Raw genomic sequence first — 22657 nt, forward strand, 5'->3', positions numbered from 1 at the left:
ATTAGACGCTGAGGCTCATGCATATGGATATGCTCTAAACGGGAGGCAGTTTATTCAAATGAGACTTTATCTTCATAGAGCAGCGTCAGTTTCCCAGGGCAGCCGCTTTCACTTGTCAGAAATGAACCATCTCACCTCTTTAAAGTTGCAACCAGTGAGAGCGCCAAAGATGAGCATCATGGCAGCCCCTGACATTTCATTTCATTTCTCTCATTTTTTTTTTTCCTGTTTACCCCCTGCAAGAAGCAGACGTCATGATGAACGGCAAGGAAGTTGGCTCTCGACAACAGAATTAATTTCCTTCCTGTAAAGAGAAGGAAACGCGTCAGTAATTTGAGAGGCCTCTATCTTGTGTGATGTACAATGAGCTGAAAGGGTTTCATCACGATAGGTTTGTTTTTTTTTCCAGACTGTTCATGGTGGTAAAAACTGGAGCCAGCAATGCACTTTGCATTCTTGCTCAGATTTTGTTGTGTGACGGTATCTTTTATGGATTTTATTGCAATGTTGACACAGTGAAGTCACAATGACATATCAGTGCCGTTGCATTGGAGTTTAACATTTCATTTTTAGGGAAATATAAAACATGAAAAATATCAGCTTTGAGTAGAGTCAAAGAATGACAGACCAGAGAACATATTCCATGTAAATGTAATGAACCACTCACTAAGCTGGAAGTAGATAAGGCAGGATGTGGGACGATTACTTTACCAAAAACTATGCAAAGGTTGCAACATGTCCACAGCTTTTTTTTTTTTTTTTTTTTTTTTTTTTTTTTTTTAAGTGGATAAATTGGATAAACATGTAGTTTTGTTTTTAACAAACAGGGTGATAAATACCAATGTCCCACATTAGTGCAGTTCAGTTTCATTATCAGCAGGTCTTATGGTTTCATCATTAGCCCCCTAATGTGCCATTGTGAAACATCCACACTGACTCCCACTCATCCAGAATGAGTCATGACAACTAATGAAGAGAAAATTTTCCAGCAGTTTAACTCAACATTATGACCACATGTACAGACCAGTGATAATCACCTGTGGAGCACATGACAGCTATTCCTGTAACAATAAGATAAAGATATTACATAACCAAGAAAAGTCCCTGATTGCACAATATTATTGACAAAATCATCGGCATGTCGTAGCACCAATCTGTCCTTAAGAATGAAATGCAAGTAAGAATTTATAAAAATAAAAAATCATAATGAACAGTGGTGAATGTTACACTATGGCTTCAAAGACAGCTATTCTTCAAATCGCTGGAGGCCATACAGCATTCTGCCTCAATACCTTTTCATCTTTGTTAAAAAATGGACAAGTGGTGAGTAACCAAACAGAGATTAAATAATAATATGTGGATTATTTCAAGGCTTGAGGGCTACTATTCAAAGAGTCTGCTCTGCTCATGAAAAATGAAACCACCATGATGCAGCCAAATTAAATCAAATGGACCATTTACAGCAAATGGGGTGAATGTATGTTACTGATTTCTGTGGAGCTCTGTGAGGACACTGAGCCATTGTGCATCACAGTCTGGTCTTTAACTCTCTACATGATACAATCACAAATTTTGATCCAGGGAATCGTTGAAATCAATCAAGTATTTTAAATAAAGTAAGGTTGGTGAACTATTTTCCATTTTTAACCCTCCACACAGCGACCAATGAGAGGCGGGAATCCTTTGGGGAGCTGGCAGAAGTAACCCGCATCTGCTGATTTGTTTTCAAAGTAATACAGCCTACCATTCATTCATCATCACTGCACGTCAAAACCCAATCAATAAAAGCATTTCGTGGCTGAAATGTAGATAGGATTGGTTCTTGCTGTTGCTGTTTAAACTGCGCCGCTCCACACGCGCACCTCCCTTCCCTTCCCCTCCTCTTCCCTCCCTCTGTTGCGCGCTCGGGGGAAGCTCAGTCTGATGGAGACTCCGGAAAGTCTCGCATTTCCGCGACAAAACCCAGGCGGCGTTTTTTTCAAAAATGGGCAATGTTCATGCTGAGGATACGTCCACCGATCGCTTCATTTCACTCGGAGTTTCACACACAGACACCTGTCAGGTCGCTTTGATTACTGGCGGTCAGCGTGGCTCGTGAGCGGCTGCACGAGAGACGCCTGGATTGAAACGACTCAACTCCAGTGTGAGTATCTTTGCTCAGACACATCATTGATTACAAGAAGATTTTGGGTAAGGTTAGGTTTTTGACAGCTGAATGCCCTTTGTGTACAATTATTTAAAAGTTCTTTATTCTCATATTCATTATTTGTGTGTTTTGTTACAAATTCACCTTCTTATCAGTTTGTCTCATCATTAATCTGAAACGAAAAGTTGTGGTTCTCTGTTGTTAGACAACTTAGCAGAGTAGTATAGCTGTGTCTATAAATACACAGCTTGTCTCTGCAGCAACACCCAATAACAGCCTTAACTAAACCAAAACACTGAAAAAACAGCATGTGAATTCTTTAATAAGATACAAAAATGAGCTCTAAAGTCCCTCAAAGTAATACTGTGTGTTTAAGTCTTTGCATTGCTTAAGAGTAACATTCTCCCTCACTGAACAGCTGCAGAATATCTCAGTGTCATGTCTCTGGGATGGGGGGTGGGGGGGAACTCCACCAGAGACTGAATCACGGAAAGGACTGTGTTATGAGGCAAAGATAGAGATTTATATACATGCTCCTAACGTCTTACGCATATCTTGTCATTATTATTCTGTTTACTGTAACCTAACAAACCGGAGCGCTCTCTGTCAACATTTGAGATTCCCCTGGCTAATTCCTTCACTTATGCCTAAATGGTTTCTCTCATGCATCCCACCAAACAAGCCATGAAGTGATTTGTGTATTCTTTTTCCAGCTCATTGCAGAGGTTTGGATTGAAGTCTGGGGTGAGAGCTGGTGATGTTTGACATTTAGTTCATTCCCCTCCCCTGCCTTCCCCATTTTAGTCTATTAAAGGGGCTGCAGAGCAGAGGCCCTGACAGGTAGGCAGTTGACCTTTGGACAAGCCAGCCTCTCTGGACACTCAGTGGAGCTTCCTAATGACTAAAGTTGTAATTTATTGTTAATTAGAGGGAGACAGTGTGTAAGTTGTAGCACCTCTCCATGCCATATAACTCTCCTGCACACACACAAGACAAACCCTCGCTCATGCTGCAGCACCCAGCCCTGCAGTTTGTCTGCTCTGCCGGGCAGGAAGGTTTTAGGTTGCCCCCCCGAGTTTGTGGAACAACTGTCTGGAGCTGCTGAGATGTCAAAGCCATGCTTCTTTTGGCAAGGGCTGATGTTCGAAAAGGCTTAGGTAATGCAGAAAGTATGAGCGGGGAGAGGGAGAGCGAGAGAGCTGTACCATATCTGATTGTTTAGACTGGACTCTGGGGGTCCACCACAAATGGAAGAAAAGGATTCTGTAACAGAGCATTAGGAATGTGGGAGGATTGCATGATACTCAAGTGTTTTGGCAACAGCTCCACGTTCTATTTCAAGAGTTGGTTGGTTTTTAACCTGAGATGACAACGAGCCTCAGTAATGCAAGATTGGCTCTGCATTATTTCCAGCATGAGTAAGGATGGTTCACTGTAGTCCAACTTTTAAACTTTGTCAATTGTATAGAACATAAAAATATGTTTGCACTTTACGCAGGTCATTTTGACTCCTACTGATTTAGAAAACCAAGCATATTCTATTATGATAAAAATTTAGAACACTTTACTTTTAATTTTAACTTTACTATTCAAATTTCATTTTTTATTTTATTAATTTTAATGTTGTATACTTAATGATTCCACCTGCAAATAGCTTAAAATGAACAGTAACAGATCGAGTCAAAAATAACACTTTTATTAGCTGTGTACGTGCTGAAGCCTTGAATTAGATCCAAGATGAATATTTCCTCTCATGTATTAAAGCATTATAATGTGGGATCAGGCTGTGCTCCAAGTAAAATGTAGGCACGGAAGTCACAAGTGACTCATAAGATATCCTGCATTTATTATGTTCGTGACATAATAATTACAGTCTAATTAGAAAGAATAAAAAAAATAGAAAAATGTTTTCACAAGTATGAACTTATTCCTTTCACCTCTTAACCTTTTAGATGCATACTGAGTGCATGAACAGCTTTTGGCTCACAAGAGTTAATAAAAGAAATCCAACAAGTACGCTCAAGCTGCTGCACGTCTTGGGGCAATGTTTTGTGTGTGCAAACGGGATCTACAGTAGCAGATCTCAACAAACAATCAAAAGCAGTGGCAGCTGAACGGCGCTGACAGGTTCTGTCTTCATGTGTTTTTCCTCAACGTGATCAGAGGCCAAAGGCACTCCTGCTTGCAAACTCAAAAAGGTACATGTGTCGGCCGGGGTTCAAGACGAACATGAAGCTTTGGTCGCTGACCAAAGCCCAGCCAAGATTTTTCCCACTTTCTTCCCACTGATTTGACTAATCAGTGGGAAGAATCAGGTAGTGACCAGGCTGAGGGGTTAGCCTGCTCAGATGTAACTGGCAGGCTTTACTGTGATTCATCATCTTTTAGTAACTATAAAGAATAAGCACATGCCGTTTCATTGCCATCTTCAAATGGATTCACAATGTTCAACAATAACAATAATATCTACAGAACATTCGAAGTTTTGTTCAATCTCGTGTTAATAGCATTTGGTCCTGACACTGTAGTCCTAATGTTCATTTTGTAATCATGACAAAATATTCAAAAGTATTTTTGTAATATTTCGAATAATGTAATCTGAAGGCCCCAGAGTACATTAAAGGATAATACTTAGTTGTAGTTTATTACAACTTCGGTTTTGGGTCTTTTGGTAAACCTTGTACTCACGAAGTTAATTGCTGAGATCTGGGATTAAAGCGTCAGATGAGGCAAGAAAGTCAAGCCGTCAGATGATCAAACAGGCTTTAAACAAATCCCCAGATTAGCCAAATTTATTCTGGAAGAGAGAGTAGGTGAGTGGTAGAATTATGACCCAAACTCTCTATTTCAAACATCCATCCCAATTTACCAAGCCCCCTAAAATAGTTTTGGCCTGTGGGGTGATTTTGCCATTGTGACTAAGTCCCACAAACACTCCCAACTGATTCCATCACAATAAGGTCCAATAAAAATGTATAAATATCGTCATATGAGCATTTTCATACCATTAATGTGTTTACAGAGTGGCGGTCTGAGTCAGTATTTGTCATTGTAGTGATACCACTATGTTCATGTTCCCAATCTCACCAGTTATTTTGGTCAGAACAACTGATACAAGCAGTGTCCAAATCTCTGAAAAAAAACCGTAGTTGTAAAAACTGGAATTACCATGTGACGGCAGCTGCACTGCACTCAGTCTGACCTCAGATCCATCACCTGTCTTCAGACCTGCCCATTTCTTTATCCCTCACACTTACTAAACAGTAGGACAAACATTTCAGATGTTTTCTGATTCTTATGAATGTTACATCGGTTTCAAAGTGCTGCTAAACCAAACAACCTGCTGCTATAAGAAAAACATATGCATCCAAATATATACACGGATAAGCATTTACACATACACAGATTAACTGAGGACCACATCTGCGCTCCAGATGTCAAGGTGGACTGTGGTGACCTGTGTGATCAAGACAGACACCACTGTTGAACAAGAGGTTTAATATTTCTGGTGCTTTTTTTAGCGTGCGTCTGTTTTATTCAGACTATTATTGCTTCAACAGCCTGTTTATTTTCCAGATTAAGGAGTCAGATTCCTGTAAAGGCAAACATCATTCTCCAGTGACGAAAAGTCAACCTGCTGATCTTTTGTCTTAGTGGGAAAGAAAAAGGAAAGGAGGAGGACTAGTCTATCATGTTGAGATGGATGAAGCCCACTTCCTGAGTTATTTGTGCTCTCATGGAGCTTTTTACAATTCCTGCCAAGATTTCATCCATAATCTGACTGTGAAAACGGCCAGAGAAAATAAAATAAAAACTGATCTCTGAGTACCTGCCAGCTGGGAGTAATTCAATTCAATTAAATTTTACTTATAGAGCGCCAAATCATGACATATATGTACATTATCTCAAGGTACTTTATACAGTAAGGTCAAGATAGTACAGTATTACTGAGAGATACCCAACAGCTCCCGCCATGAGAAAGCACTTGGTGGCAGTGGAGAGAAAAAAAACTCCCATTTACCAGGAGGAAATCTCCGAAAAAGAACCGGACTCAGTGTTGGTGGCCGTCTGCCTCGACTGGTTGGGTTGAGAAGAGTGAAATGGGGGAGAGAGAGAACAAAGAGAGAGCAGGAACCAGAGGGGATGTTATAATGGTAATAATAACAGTGATACGTTTAGGTGTAATAATGTTATTACCAATAACAGCAATTGTTGTTTGTGGTCCTTCAAATTACTTTCAATATTGATTTCTTTTTCATCCACATAGAGGAAGTTTTACTATTACTTTACTATTACTGCAGTTTGGTATCACATCCATCTTTGTTCGACTTCCCCATCTACAGGGAAGCTGTCTTATTGCCTTTTGTGGCATTGGTTTCTCTTGTGGCTCCCATTTTTGGGGAACTGGGATTCAGCCAAGTTCCAGTCACTGTGTACTGTACAAGGTCAGGATGTGTTTACATAGTTATAAACATGAAGACGTGATTAAAACATGTTTCAGAAGAAGGCGAGAATTTGTGTATGTATTGAGTGCTGACTCTTGGAACTGATTGTCTCCTCTCTTGAACTGATTTTGTACTGGAAATGAATCCTCTCAATTTGCTCCTCACATTTGTACAAGCCTTGTTTCATGCAAAGATTTCATAATGTTGTTGCTTGTCAGAGCTTTACAGCTGCATACAGCATGCAGTATTTTGTCTCTGGAAGAGCTCTGCAGAGATGCTGATTTTCATTTGCTGTTTAGTTGGTGTCACTACTGCAGAGGCTGATTGGCATCATTTTGTCATGAAGGGTAGATAGAGGGGGATAAATGAGAGGGTGCAGGACAGGCAGACAATATGTAATGAGCATGCCTTTCTTGTGCATGTAGTGTAGGGAGTATAGAGTTTTACACTTTCATGTAATGGCATAACCTGTACCCTATTCAACACCCCCAAAATAATTTTGGTCAACAAATCAAGTCAGATGCATAAAAGTCTGGCCTTTATCTGAAGGAGGTAGGACTAAATGGAAGCACAGAGAAGGAACAAGAGGTAGGCCTGTTGTTTAACAGTAGCAACAGTTCATATTTATCAGCAGCACAAAAGGTTGAATTCTCTGTCAGACATACAGCTGTGGAATCTGTGCAGCTGCGGCTAATTAAAAATAACGAGCTTCATGGTTTGTCCGTGCAACAGCCACAAGCTACTGATATGTCGGACCTTTATCACAGCTGAGCATATTGTCATTACGAATCAGTAAACATTGCATTTCACGATAGCCTTTGTATGGTTCAACGGCCTCCAGATGAAGGTTAAAGACTTATTATCTTGAAAGTAAAGAAACTCATTTTCTCATTTACAGTTCTTCAGAGTGGCCTATTCTACAAAGTTTGCTCAAGAACTAATAATTAAAGCCACTATGTGCGGAATTAGCAAACGTCCATCATTGGCGCCCCTTGTAATACTATCAAAAAAGAGACTGTGGCAGAGAGCAGAAAAATATCTCGCTGCAGACTGCATCAGTTTAGATGTGTTAGCAGCCTGGGTGGCAATTTGGTATGTGGTGGGTTGGTCCATCTCTTTGGTTCAGACTGGAATGTCTCAACAACTAATGGATGGATTCCCATGAAATTGTGTAGATATGTTTGTGCCACCCAGAGGATGAATCCTACTCATGTATGTGGTTGACGTGTGGTCAGAGTGAATTATCTTGACACATATTGGATGGCTTGTCATTAAAGTGGCTTTTAAATCACTTTTAAAGTCTTTTAAATCACCATCTATCAAACAAGTAGCCTACCTTTAGTGCTAATTAGCAAATGTTATCATCCCAACATACTAAACTATGATGGTGAACATAGTAAATGTTAGATTTTTTAAATATCAAGATTGTAGGATTGTCAACACAAGGATATTAGCATGCTATGTTAACGTTTAGCTTAAAGTACCACTGTGTCCAAGAATGGCTTGAAATATGAGGTTTTATATAAGCTAAATAAAGTGGCTGCACTTGGTGGACTATGTAGAATATGACCATAGCCTGTGTTTTAGCCAGTAGGCTTGATGACATCTGTGTAATAAAAATTGTTAAAAATGACTGGAAAAAGATAAAGACAAAAAAGAAGTAAAAATGAAAGAAAAAAGTAAAGGTTACACTGGTGCAGGATGACTACAAGGACTGGATTTTCAAAACACTGAATACAACCTAAGGCATGGTTTTAAATTGTATTTTGTGGATTATGTCAAAACAAACAAATCAGTTATGTTTAGACAGGAGATCAAAACAAAGAGGAGTGGGATTTACTAGTCAATTAATCATATGCAAAAAGATCTTGCATCCTTGACCATGGTGTTAGAAGAAACACAGAGTCAATGAAATTAAATACTTTTACCCACTCAGCCTGAATAGATTCAATACATTTTTATAGAAGTCTGCACATTAGCTCATGGAATATCTTGGCCAAACTTGATTTTGACCTGTGGATGGAGCAAGAGCAATACTCTGTGTCCAAAATAGAAAAAAAGTTAATCCATGTGGGACCACAGATGTGCTCTTTAAACTCTGTGGCAATCTGCCCATTAATTCCTGACATTTCCTTTCTACAAATGGGAAATCTTTGACTGTTCAGTGCCAATACCAGAAAGGTAAGGAGCTCACTGAACATATAAGCATTAATTCTCTGTGGTCCATCAATATCCAAGACAGCAGTAAATCTAGCCAGCAACAGTTGTAATATCTCGATTTGGTCCAAAGTGTAGGTTGGACCAAACAACTGTCTAAACATGACCACTCTAGAGGTTTGAAATCACTGTAGAGGTGAAAAGAAATAGAGTGTTTTTTTTGTATGCATTATATGCATTTATTTCAGTATAGAAATGTGGCCAGTCTAACAGTAGGTATAGTTATCTTGCAGGAGATAAAGTAATACAGAATATAGAGGACACAGAAGATAAAGATATATTGCCAGTACAGTAGCTGCATAGGAGAAAAAAGGAACACAACATACTGGTGGTTGGGTATATTTCAGATGTGGCTTATATTTACTGCACTGTACGAGGTGCTGGGTGAAATTACATCATGGCTCTCCACTTCAGAAAAAAGCAGCTTTGAGTCTACAAGATTTCAGATAATCTGACAAACAACATCAGCCCAACACATTGCTACCAACAACATGAGAAATATCCCATTCTGGCTGTAATACCAGATCAGTCTTGACATTTTGTGCACTTAGAACAACAAAGACATGTAATGCAATGATGAATGCAGTTTTTTTATTTTTTATTTTGAGTCAGCAGGATTTTGTTGGTGGACTTTCACCTCAGTCAATCCCACCTGCTGTTTGCTTCCCACCACTGATCGATTTTTAGATCAAAGAGGTCTAAAGGCTGTCTCTTCTGCTCGTTCTCACACTATTTTTCTCTCCTCCGCTGTTTCACTTCTCTACTTCACGCTTTACCCTTGACTCTCACTGTCCTCTTTATGCTCTGTCACATTTCCAAATCTCTCTCTTCTCTCACACTTTGAAATTTTTGATCTAACCAGACATTAATTTTTAATGGGAATAATAGATTAATAGTTACTGAGAACAGAGAAGATAACAATTACCTGGAAATAAAGATATGCAGAGGCATGAGTAAAATGAGACCACAGAGATCATGTTCATTAATGGGATACTTTTTAAAACACAGCTAGAAAGGGCTTTGCACATCATTAAAAACCATCCAAACAACATCAAAATATGGAAGCACAAGACATATAAAGGAAAGGCAGGAATCTGGATTAATAAACAGCACCATTTGCCAATAACTATCAACTGCTATAGATGTCAGAGTTGCATTAAGTGTCATCATTGGCATTTTAAAAAGCCCACCTCCATCTACTAATATTTCATTAATTGAGGCCCTTAACACCTCAAGAAGGATCAAAAATAACTTCTTTGCCCAATCCCAGCGTCTGCCCATGTAAGCTCGCAGATATTGCCATGCATTCCTGATAAATCTGCAAGGGCTCAGCTGTCCCATTATGAAATCTGCAAGTGTGTGAGGACTTTCTTGTGGACTTTTCAAGCCCTCTCAGTACACGTCCAGCAAGTCTGTACCGACGCAGACTTTACTGGAGTAACCCAACATTTATAACATTGTCGCAGCATTAAGACGGGGATGAGGGAAAGGTTGTAGGCATCAAGCAAGCACTGTGTTAGAGGACCATCCCACCATGACGGGATCATAATTTTTGAAAATGTCTCAAAGGGATGCTCCACTGATTTAGTACTGCACCTTCATGAAGATTCATGACAGAGAGGACAAAACAACAAAAACAATGGTCCAAATCAAAGCAGCAGAGGCCGAGATATCCTGACTTTTATTCTTATTTATGCGTCATGCTACAAAAACGCTGCACCCTCCCATAATGCAACTTGACCGTGTCTTTCATCGTCCTACTGTTTCCGCAGTTTGTAACGCAGGCTTTCTGATAAAAATGTGTTGTTTTTAAGCCCAGGTTGAGATAACCATGATGACATCACTATGACATCATCAGGGTTATTTTTTCAGACTCCTTTCAGAGCAGCAGAAGACATGATTCAACTGTTTTTACAGGGTAATAATCCTCACAATGACTAAACTGAAGTTGACGTGTAAAAACAGTGGATGGCCCCTCTAATCTGATTTTACTCTGACCCCTATTTTGTATATAAACAAACCATGAACAACAAAACTCCCTTTGCCCTGTGTAACATTTTGATGTCAGAAGGTGCCATCACCTCCTCTGACTCTTATGTTCCCTGTTGCAATCGTGCAGTTAGACTTCCTGAAAGCCTGTGAGGTTATAGTGCGACATCTAATTCACAGTGTGGCCTAATAAATTTACTGTCAGTGACAGCCCATGTACGTTAAAGGAGATGCTTGCCCTACAGTTATGATGGCAACCTGCCAGTCACTCCCATGGTTGTTTGCGCTATCTGTGTAATATTCAAATGGTTGCAAGCTGGTTGGAGTTTCTCATTTCGATGTTATCTACAATGACTAAGGTGGACAGATTTGTTTTCATTCTCCAAATTTAAACCATAATGATCTCAGTGTGAACATAGGTGTCACATAATTTATTTTTGTGGCTTCACTTTAACAGGTCCCTGTTGAGCAAGAAGTAAGAAAGAAAACACTGCAAAATTACAGAATGCTGCATGACGTTTGCTGGAACTGGAGCAGGATTTCATTTCCTGGTCCGGTGGGATTGTTAAATCTTACAAACTCTGCGACAAAAGAAAAATAAATATGTTACTGGCTGAGGACACGTTTTAAAAAACATTTCTACACTTTGATATCTGGAATTTACTAGCACTGGGCCCTTGGAATAATAAAGCTACTTTCTTATTATTCATGTGGCGTGGAAAGAAAACAACTTGCCACACTGTGTGCCCACCTGCATCAATAGTTAACTTGGTTCTCACTTTGAAAAACCTTGATGTTGAGAATTGTATTTTCAGGTTAACAAAATAAAGCTCTCAGCAGGCTCGTAGCTCACAGAGAATAATTGTGTATTTTCAGTTTCGAATTACAGAGTAACTATTATTCTGACCTTGAAAGTCTCTTAGTAGAGCTTCTCTTTGCATGGGCTATATATCCCTCATCATAAGGCAAGGGTTCTCCATACAACAGACCACACACACTCTGCAGCTGACCTCAAACGTTTTATAATTGACTTGTGCTATAGAGGGGAGTATGGTCCGAAATTCACATACTGATGCCCCATAGGGAGAATAAAGCTCCCTCAAATACCCTAATATTAAAAATGTTCATACCACCTTTTGTGGAATTATGGGAGATGACTGAAATACTTCAAAGGCAACTACACTGCTGCACTTTTGGTGAAAAGAAAACTGAAGTCATATAAAAAAAAAGAAAAAAAAAAGGAATGCGCCATGTTTTAACAACTGTTTCTGATTTATAGGTGGCCCTGATGAAGACTGGGGAGCGTGTAAGAAATGAAGACAAATGATGACCTGCAGATTAAAAACTATAATGAATGGACACATCAGGACACTCAACTGCCTGTAGGTGAAGCTTGAACTTTTTTTTTCTTCTTTTCCTGAGAGAATAATTTCCCAGCTCCTCGTTCTACATGCCTTCTCTGCTTCTATGTCAGTATGTCACTATCAGACTGCAAATATGGGAGCAACACCCAAAGGGACCACAATTGCAGCCTCCACGGCTTGCCCATGCCTGGGAACTATGGGAAAAGGCCTGTCAGAACGTTTTTTGACTTCAGGCATCCAAACATGCCTGAAAAACCGGATGCTAAGTGGGTACCCCTGTTGTCACTGACTAACCTGCGGAGCATCTCAAAAATTAGACTAGTCAGTTTCCTCCTGGGCTTGACACTGACGTTCCTCATTATGGCTTCCTATATCCTGCCGTGGGACAAGAAAGGACTTTTGTTCACCCCCGCACCCTATCAGCTCAGACCTGTGGTCGTCCCGACGAGCACAGCAACGGCTGACGTTTCCCCTGAAAAGAATTTAATAGACATGAAAGTGCTGGTGAAGATCATCGCTTCCAAACTGGAATACACTCCCAGGAAGGTCCCTGATAAAAAGGACGTCATTGAAACGGACTCCCATGTAAGTCTTTGGAACAAAAAAAACGGTCTGTCATTTTTGCTGTGCATCAGTAGACCAACTATGATAAAGGCTGTTTTCGTTGTACCTCCAGGCTGCAATGACACAATGTTTTTACCCAACAACGACAAAAATATATTGGCAAATAAGGATTCAGACTACACTGGAAAATGTTAATAAGTGGCCACTATGATTGCTTTATTTTTTGTGTGGACAAATGTGAGTTGCAGGAGACTGACAAATGACTAACACTTTACAATCAACCCTGCAGTAAATGCCTGTTTGGTGAAGCTCATAATGACCAGTGTTTGTTGAGTCTGTCAGAGGTGTTGATTCAACTTCATGCTTTTAGAGCCAAAGGTTGTAGAGCTGTTAAGTAAATATCAGGTTACATGACTGAAGTGTTGCTAAGGGTCTACTGACTGCTGTTACTATGTGCTAATGAACTGTAATTCTCCTGCATTCGGTGTATGTTCTCATCATACTTTTCTACATTACCCCACATAATTTTGCAGTGTTTATGGAAAGGGCATCAGCAATTCTGGCAGTTACACTGTAAATCACAATTGCACGGGGTAGCAGCGTATGTGAGTCAGTAAACCGAATACAAATTAGTGGGGTGTGTCAGCATTAATCATGCTACATGGTCAATCTAACAGAGTTTTCAAAGCAACATAAGGAAACTCACAGTCGTACAAACAGGCCAAAATGGTGATGATCCATGTGGCTCTACATTATGGATTCTTTGATCATTTTTATGGCATGAGAGCCTGTAACCAATGGCATACAGCGTAAAGTACATGAATTGAAGGTGAAACCAGCTTACCAGCCACCTTTCAAGCCCAGAGAGACTAAAGTACAATGTTGAAGGACCTCTTCTGTAGCTGCGAGCTTAGCAAGAATGACAAATCTGACAGTTTCAGCAAAAATGAAACAAAATATGTCTCCAAATCATGATTTACCAAAGGCTTACAATATGCTCTACAGTGCTTCAATTATTTTGCTCCGTTTTGCTGTGTTCCTCTCTGCAGTTGTTCTCTGCAATTCCTCGCCATTTCCTGCCCAGCATCAAAAGCCCTTGCTGGTATGAGGAGTTCTCAGGTGAAATCAACACTGATCTGTACAGGAGGAACCTCTTTACTCTGCGCTCAAAGAGCTTCAAGACCATGTGTGACCACCTGAGGACCGACTTCCACCTGCACTTGTACCACAGAGACGGCAAGCAGTATCGTCTGCGCTGCTTGCCGTACTTCTACATTATTGGCCAACCAAAGTGTGGCACAACTGACCTATTTCACAGACTGTTGCTCCATCCGGAGGTCAAGTTCAACACCATGAAGGAGCCGCACTGGTGGACCAGGAAACGCTTTGGTAAGTATCAGGAGATGGCTGTTATTTTGTAATGTTTTTGATAACTTAGCCTAGTTTGTAGAGGTCAGCTAATGATTAATAGATGACTAATATTTAAATAAATACAGACAAAAGAAGATGGCAATGACAGTTTGGGAAATGTACTTATTTGCTTTCTTACAAAGAGTTCGATCAACACCACAATATGAACCTAAAACCAGGAGGTGGTAAAGGGAGGGTGGGGGGTGGGGGGGGGGGGGGGGGGGGGGGTATTGTTAACTGCAGGAGGTGACTTTCCGAAGTGCTGTGGTCAACATGAGGTTGAAAGTCAACCAGTGGAGAGTCAGGAAGTCACTGGTTCTGGCCAAGACGTATAGCAACAACAACCATGGCAACCCCCCGTGAAACCACAATTTGTTGTTTCACTCTTCTGTTTTTCTCCTGTTTAAACATCTGAGACGCACTGCAATGTGTTAAATAGTGAGCTTTAGCAGCAAACCTCACACGAATGACAGAAGTTACCTCGGAAAGTGGAAAATATGTTAAATTATGTGCTGGATGTGTTCTTTAGAGGTGCTGGCAGGCGAATTTTGTCATCCTTGGACAGAGCCAGGCTATCTCTTTCCCTTTTTCCAGTATTTATGCTAAGCTAAGCTAACCATATGGACAGATATGTGAGCAGTATCAATTTTCTCATCCAACTCTTGACAAGAAAGTCAATATTCCAATTCCCAAAACTCTGCTGTCTCCCATTTTAACTCGGTTAAGACAGTTGATCATTTAAACTGACCTTTTCCTGTCAGCCTGATTTTATTGTTGAGTCTTTTTTTCTTCCCTCTGGTTCAGATTATGGTATCAGTCTCGTTAGGGTGTTCGTTCAATGTACCTAAGGAATACTTAAGGAATTATTATTTTTTTAACCACACAATTCCAAACATAAATTTGATTCAGGATTCACAATCAAAATTATGAACACATCCTTTATAATTCAACAGTACAAAAAAAAAAAGAAAAAGCAAGCTAAAACAAGGTTAAGCTAAACTACTACCACTGGCTATAACAGAGGACCTTCTGCAGCTGCTTCGTGATAAAAGCCTTCATTAATTCTCTTCCCTTGAGGCCTTTTACTGTGAGCTGCCTGCAGGAAGTGGTGTGCAATGTAACAGCATATTTAAATTGTTGTACACTTTATAATGTATTGTACAACTACTGTACTGGGTCTATTTTGGGCCTGTTTGCCTGTAAGTAATCGCTGTATGTTTGCTGTGTGTATGTTGTTTATGCATGCAACCACTTAGAAAAATGGAGACAAATTCTTGTTAATCTGCATTTAGACTGTCTATTAAACTACTTTTATTGTGGAGAAATATATAAATAAGATAGAATGAAAGTCATTTTGGTGTACCTCGGGCTGCAGGTTATATCCGTTTCAAAGATGGCTTCCAGGAAAGTTTTCCTGTGGAAGATTACCTGGATCTGTTTGACTTGGCAGCCAAAAACATCCAAGCAGGAATCAGTGGAAATTCATCTGGAGAGCACAGCGCACTCCAGCTCATAACAGGTGAACACATGTCAAAGTGTTTGTGCGTGTGTGGGTGGGTATGATTTGGTATTGTTAGCGTCCATTGTGCATCAGATGGAAGAATCTCTTGCCTTTATAGTTTTCATTTGCTATTTTGTGAGGATCTTTGAAAAGCCAGACAATTGGATCCTGACCATGATTCAAATTACGGGTCCACTTTGTCCTTTTTACTTTATTGCCAGACCTCGCTCATTTAGGCTCTGAGCTCAGTCGCATTACTGTGTTCATGTGAAGTGCTGGAGGGAAATACCATTCACATTATTCTAGATATTATTCTAAGAGAACAGTGTAGTGTCTTTAGAAGTGCACAGAGAAACTCATAAGCCTTTGGGTGCTGTTGTACATCTGAAATTATTAATGTGGTTGGTTTAAAACTTTGTTCACCTGGGCCTGGCTCAGAGAAACAGAAGAGAACAACCACTAATAAACATTTTACATTCACAGAGTGAAGTAGTATTGATCTTTTGAAGGGCAATATTTAATATTAGTTGGTTTTCTAAAGTGGTTTTATTTGTTTTTGTGAAGTTTTGCAGTGAGGAAGGCTCTGCTAAATTGGCTTTGGTTCCTGAAGCGGAAACAAACCCTGATTTGGATTTTGCATGGGTACACATAATAAATTACACAATTCATTTTTTAAAACTAAAACATTAAAACTAAACTGTTGCAAAGCTGCTCTAGCATGGATGTGTGAAGCACAATGTTCCCATATAAGGAAAGTCTTTATAACATCTATTTTGGCCTGAAATTCTGCTCAACTTTGCCACACTATGCCTGCGTGTATGTAGTACTTGCTGCATTTCTAATGAGCTGTTGTTACCTGAGGTGATGCTAAGTCTGTCAATGTCTTGACAGGTGAAGCCAGTGCATCCACTATGTGGGACAACCAAGCCTGGAGCTACCTCCATGAAAACAGGGAGGATAGAGAGCCCCCGTTCCTGGCTCAGGACTTCATCCACTCAGTCCAGCCTAGTGCAAAAATCATCATCATGCTTCGAGATCCATCAGAGAGGTACTGCAGTGAAATCCATCTTCACATCTGTGTTTATAGCTACAGATGTGAAAAAAAAAGAAAACATATTTGTTTTAAATCAGAGCTCCTATTACATTTGTGCAACTGGCTCACAGCTCTGCTTCACTCTGTTCCCAGGCTTTATTCTGACTACTTGTACTTTAAGATGGCCAACAAGTCAGCAGAAGACTTCCATCTGAAGGTCGTGGAGTCTGTACAGTTGTTTCAATCATGCCTGTCTGAGAGGTCACTTCGTTCTTGTGTCTACAACACCAGCCTCTCCAACGCCATGCCGGTTAGCTGAAATGATGTTCTCACTTTTAACTGCCTTAACTATATTTAATTATACCAAACAAACACCTGATTGCTACTTTGAGTATTTCTATCTGTCCTGCAAGTGGTTGTAAATGGATGCAACCGCACTAAAGTGCTTCCCATTAAGTGCAGGGAAAAATATCACCTCACTGCCCAGAGACACTTCAGAACCTTAAGCATATATCCTGTCAGGCAGCGCTCAGTCAGGAATACGATGAGTTATGAGCTCTGTCGGTCGGTCACCTCTAATCACAACCTGTAGGTGACAGCACTGTTATCCTGGGAGATAAACTGCAGTGAAATCAGCAATCGGCTTGGCCTTCAAGCACAAGACGACAAACAGATCTAACAAAAACATTCAGAAAAAACAGAGAGTGTTTGTTTACATGCCTCTTCTGTTAAGTGTCACTCTACTTGTGAAAGACAGCAGTGTCTTAGTTTCAGCGGGGGCGGTGTTGTGCTGTGGTGCCCTCTTGAGGACTCATAGTGTCTGTGCATCTGGATTAAATACTACAGTGTCTCACTCTTAATTTTACCATTCAAACAGGAATTAAACAATGACTTCATGAATGACACATTTTGTCTCGGTTTGACATACTTTTTTTTAAGCATATTCCTTTCACATTATCAACAATTTCAGATTCTACTAATACTTTTTTATACAAATCATGACAGTTTAAGCCGACAGTTTAAGTTTCTATATACTGACTACACTGAAGAGTTGAGCGCAAGTGTTTTTGAATACAAATAATTTGATCTCTTTGAACCAAGTGCATAGTTGTCTCATGTTGCTTTGAAAGCTCATATATCAAGTATTGATTGGAGAACTTTTAATATCTGATTAAGTTACTTTAAAGCAGGAAATGGGAAACAGCAGTTAACGAATGAGGTTTGATATATTCTACATTTTATCTACTGTCAACAAATCATGTGAAAAAGACCTAAACCAACAAACTTTATGTGGCACTCAAAGCCCTTTCTTTCTATTGTAGATGTAAATCTATAAAGATGAATCAGGAATATATATATTTCATTTTTTTAAAAGGATTAATAATTTCCTAAATAAGCCAATAGGCCACTGTAGATTTCCACAAAAGTTACACAAACAGGAGTAAATTGTGCATTTCTTACTTACGATTTGGATTTGCAAGTATTTACAGCATTATACTGAAGGAACATGTTTTTCATATTTGGGCAACTGTGAAGGTCTATGGCATAGAGGCATAAGCTATATCAGGCTTTGTATACACAGAATACTTCGTAGATGGGTTCATTGATGTTTTTGTGTTTTCAGTGGATTTGTTGACAATAAAAAAAGGATTTCACCAGCTTTATCCTTTAAAGTCCAATTATATTTGTTGTTTACATAATTTTGTCTACCCCCTGTTTGTCTGCTATTGACTTTGACAAAACAATCTCACCACAAGAGATTTATGATGTTGACGTGTTTTGATTTTTCGCCACAGGTGAGGCTAAATTTGGGGATGTACATCGTCTTCTTACTGGACTGGCTGACAGTTTTCCATAGGGAGCAGATTCTAGTTCTTCGGCTTGAAGACTACGCAGCCAATCTTAAAGTTACAATCAAGAAAGTTTTCGATTTTCTGAGTGTAGGTACGTATCCAAAAAGCTACAATAACATTTGTCAGAGTGACACACTCTTTGTACATTCAAATATTGTAAATATCAGGAAAACCTCAAGTTCCCACATCTGTATAATTTTTAAGGTCTCATACATCAGCTTGTGTCCCACTTCCCTGCAGGTCCACTGCCGAAGCAGGTGGAGGCAGCACTGACCAAGCGACCCATGTCTAACACCCGGCGGGTGGCAGACAGGAACCTGGGTCCTATGCTTCCAGCCACTGGAGACCTCCTCAGGAAATTTCACCAACCCTTCAACCATAAACTTGCCAGTGTGCTGGACAACAAGGCCTTTCTCTGGAGCAACACCTGACGGGGCATGAGCACGGATGAACAGTGGATGGATTTGAATGAACAACCAGAGGAAGAAGCTAAAGCGGGAATGCTTATTGAAAGAAATGTATCTACAGTTGAAAAACACAGGTCTATAGTTGTATATGGAATTTTATGAAGTGTATGGGCTTTGTTTGTTTGGGATTTGTGATATTTATTTTCATTTGAAAGAGTCAGTGACTCATCAAATCAAGATGATAATAAAATAAACTGAATTTGTTTTTTAATTTGATGATTTTACAATGCTGAAAAACAATTTTACCTCTGCAGAATGTAACTCCATAAAACACACTGTTACAATCACCACAAACTTATCAATCTACACCTCTTAATAAAATCTTCAGGTATGTAACTGAGAAAGCAGCCATTTTAGAACAAAGCCAGACTTAAAAGATGCGTGGGCATGGGGTCAAGAAGGCATGTGGTAGACCTAGAATTTGTAATAAGGTTAGTTATATACTGCTCATAGACAAAGCGGAAAAACAGCTAATGGAGTAGAGAGGAGGTAGTGATAACATTAAATTTCATGGACATGTTGAAGGTAGATCAGGACTAATAACAAAATATTTCCTCTTTGGCACCACTCCAGCTGGTTGCACCCTAAGGTCGCTACCACAGTCCAAAGCCGGGCTGAGTCACCACTGTATTAGTGTTGGCGCTATCAGAATTAATAGTACAGTAAATCATCAGCAAAAGAAAAAGCTGCTGAGGTCAGTAATTACTGTGTTCCTATTGTGATATTATAAATAATGCCTCATACATACTGGACGCCTCAAATCCATGTCACTGTGAGGGAGTAGTTCAGCTTCCAGGTGGTGCTCAGGTACAGATTATAGGAGGAGTAGATTTTATTGTGGTGGTTGACAGAAATTAGATATAATGTTCATGTTCAGGAATTAGTCACAAGAGGGCACTAAAACACAGATAATAACTCCAGTAGTTCAGCATCCATGTGTCATATGCAGGATATGCCCATACAGAAATATAAATTGTGTTTTCCTTTTCAAGTTATGGAGATTTCATTCACAGTAAGCTATGATTAAGTGCTGATGGGGACACAGCTTCAGGTACATCTTCATGGTTGCTTGATGCTTGTATGGCACATTAAACAAACCAATCATAATCAAACCTGAAGAATGACATCCAGGGAAGTGAGGGTGTTTACTAATATAGTCATACCAGATGAACTCAATCTCCCTGATGACCTGATGACCTGATGACCTGGCGTCAGACTAAACCCCACAATCAATTTTCTGCAGGTAATCATAGTAATTAAATGTATTTGCAATCAGTCACCCATCTGGTGTAGGTATACATCCACATTCGTAAACATATACAGAGTTGAGATGTTTATAGATGTGCAAAATTAAGATTGTGGGAGCAACAATTTTGTGTGCAGGCACCCTGAAACATTTATTAAAGGAAGAAATGTTCATTTCTGCTGTTTTTACTGAGAGCAAAACAGACTGAATGCAATTTTTTTGGCCTTCACCCAGAAACTTTTATTTTGTTTATTAGAACATGATATTTCCAGATGTTAATTTGTTCAAGTGCTGTCAATACTTGCAAAGGACAGTCAAATTGTCATTAAATGCCGGAGCCCCGGAAATTGTAATTCGCTTGATCATTACAAAATATAGAGTCAAGAGAGTTGCAAAGCAGCAGTGATAAATGCAGATGAAATAAAACTATTTTAGCTTCATATTTTTGCAAGTCATCCACAGTTTCTGTCATGGAAAAACAACACTGTATCTAGTTTAGTGAACTGCCTTTGCATTTCTTATCTTCGAAGACTAATTTGCTTTCGGTTTAAATAAAATTACTGTTGCATTATGTTGCATCAAGTGTATGAAATACTGTCAGAGCTTTGCTTATTTAACTACTACTTTACATGGACGAGTTGCTTATGTAAACACTTTTCTACATTTGTGTCATTATTCACTGTCATTCGAGAAAATTGCATCTCTTATCTGCGTCTCACTCGATGGGTTGACTACCTATTAATGCCATTCAAATTATAAGTCACATCTTCCCTTTGTCACCGTCAACATGCACTTATTGAGGAAGGGCAATCACAGATCAGAGATTGAGGAGGACCTGTTGAAGAGAATCACCTTGTTTAGCTATATGATTATGTGCATTTACAATGTGATTGGTCTCATGGATGACAATGGTCTCGGGAGCCACAGGGCTGAAGCACTGTTGCTTTGTTCAGAGAAAGGTAGTCAGGCACGGCTGATTGCCCTCTTCACTTGATATTGATGGTAATCCTCTCCAGGATTTTCAAAAGGCGCAAGAAACCAATAAGGTGTCTTTTGACATTCCTTCATTTTGTCAAGGACGCAAGACGTTTGATTGTGTGCACATAAGACATCAGATTGTGCACATGGGCGAGTGTGTGTGTGTGTGTGTGTGTGTGTGTGTGTGTGTGTGTGTGTGTGTGTGTGTGTGTGTGTGTGTGTGTGAATGTGCACTATTTTAGGAGCTAGGATGATGCGAGAGTCAACTGAGCAACTATGCCTTTTGCTTGCATCATCCTTTTTCACACCCAGTTTCACAGTTTCAACATTCACACCTGAATTGACGAGAAAAACCACCACCATCATCATCATCATCATCATCATCATCATGTACTGTCCACTGAGCAGCTTCACTACAGCAGTCTGATCCAGCTATGGGGCCATTACTGATGGCCAAAGGACAGTCATTTATTATCTGGACCTGGTGAGCTTGGCAATATAAAAACTTTTGTCATAATACATTCAGTTTTTTCAATTTCAGACCTCCTGAAAATGGACACTCATATTACTTTACCGGTCAACTGCAGGCAAGAAAAGTGACATGTCTTGCTTCTTGCTCAGTTTTCTTGATAGTACAATGTCTAATCCTACTGATGAGCAGTTTCTTCCGTTTTTGCTTCTGCTTGTTTTTATTTTCTCTGACTATGCATTGGCTAGTTGTGAGATGGTTGCCGATTTATAAACACCTTTCCAGCCAGTACTGTTACGTTTAACTTCTATGTGTAGTTACAACATATAAATATTAATAAGGACCAAAATAAAATAAAAACTGAGCTGATATTTCTTTTTATTGACTTTTACTGATGTGTGAGTCTGTTTCTGTGTGTCTGTTTTTGCCATGCTCAAGACTTAACCAAACTGTAGCATAATAGCAAAATAGAATAGAATAGGAATATAATAGATCTTTATTGTCATTGCAAGTAAAATGAAATTAGGTTTTGCAGCTTCCATATTCAATACCATAAAAAAGACAAGGAAATAAGGTAGAAATAAACAATAAGGTCTGAGGATATTTTTCACTGATTACATCTGTCAGTTGGCAGTACAGTAAGTTTTATTTATTTATATGGTGTTTATTTCAATTCTCTTTACTCATTTAAACAAATTTCCAGCCAGTTCGTGAATTCACTGGTCAGGTCATTGCACCAGTGAATTCACGAACTGGCTGGAAACTTGTTTAAACCTGGGACCTGTTTTGACTTTGTGATAACGATTTTAAAAAAAAAATGAAGTTCATGTGATGAATATATATTTTTCTTTTTTTCATACACTGTATCTTGATTCACACATCTGATTTTCTGCTTAAAAATTGTGCTGCTTGGTTTTGTGTGGCACTTCTGAACGGCTCATCTGTGATGAACAGAGGTAAATTAGGCATGTTGGG

At 39.4% G+C, this 22657-nt stretch overlaps 1 protein-coding gene across 2 annotated transcripts; it reads left to right on the forward strand.

Moving 5' to 3' along the window:
- The first annotated feature begins 1826 nt into the window (after positions 1-1826).
- Positions 1827-19200, forward strand: LOC111235401 (carbohydrate sulfotransferase 15-like). Of its 2 annotated transcripts, XM_022763863.1 has the most exons (8): positions 1829-2143; positions 12077-12746; positions 13775-14114; positions 15511-15654; positions 16528-16684; positions 16823-16979; positions 18466-18613; positions 18763-19200. In XM_022763863.1, exons 2-8 carry the CDS (start codon positions 12273-12275, stop codon positions 18951-18953), a joined length of 1611 nt encoding a protein of 536 aa, XP_022619584.1. In that variant the 5' UTR covers positions 1829-2143; positions 12077-12272; the 3' UTR covers positions 18954-19200. The 2 variants fall into 2 exon arrangements, with proteins under 2 accessions (XP_022619585.1, XP_022619584.1); XM_022763864.1 differs by lacking the exon at positions 15511-15654 and having other exon boundaries at positions 1827-2143.
- Positions 19201-22657: the final 3457 nt, after the last annotated feature.

The sequence above is a fragment of the Seriola dumerili genome, unplaced genomic scaffold (genome assembly GCF_002260705.1).
Source record: "Seriola dumerili isolate Sdu_G_001 unplaced genomic scaffold, Sdu_1.0 BDQW01000478.1, whole genome shotgun sequence".
Classification (NCBI taxonomy): Eukaryota; Metazoa; Chordata; class Actinopteri; order Carangiformes; family Carangidae; genus Seriola; species Seriola dumerili.

Bases quoted from the DNA above. Each gene is read 5' to 3' on its own strand.
- LOC111235401 (XM_022763863.1), top strand. From the start codon at position 12,273: ATGTCACTATCAGACTGCAAATATGGGAGCAACACCCAAAGGGACCAC. The intron at 16,685-16,822 runs GTACTGCAGTGA...CTCTGTTCCCAG, and splicing joins CTTCGAGATCCATCAGAGAG to GCTTTATTCTGACTACTTGT. The intron at 18,614-18,762 runs GTACGTATCCAA...ACTTCCCTGCAG, and splicing joins TTTCGATTTTCTGAGTGTAG to GTCCACTGCCGAAGCAGGTG.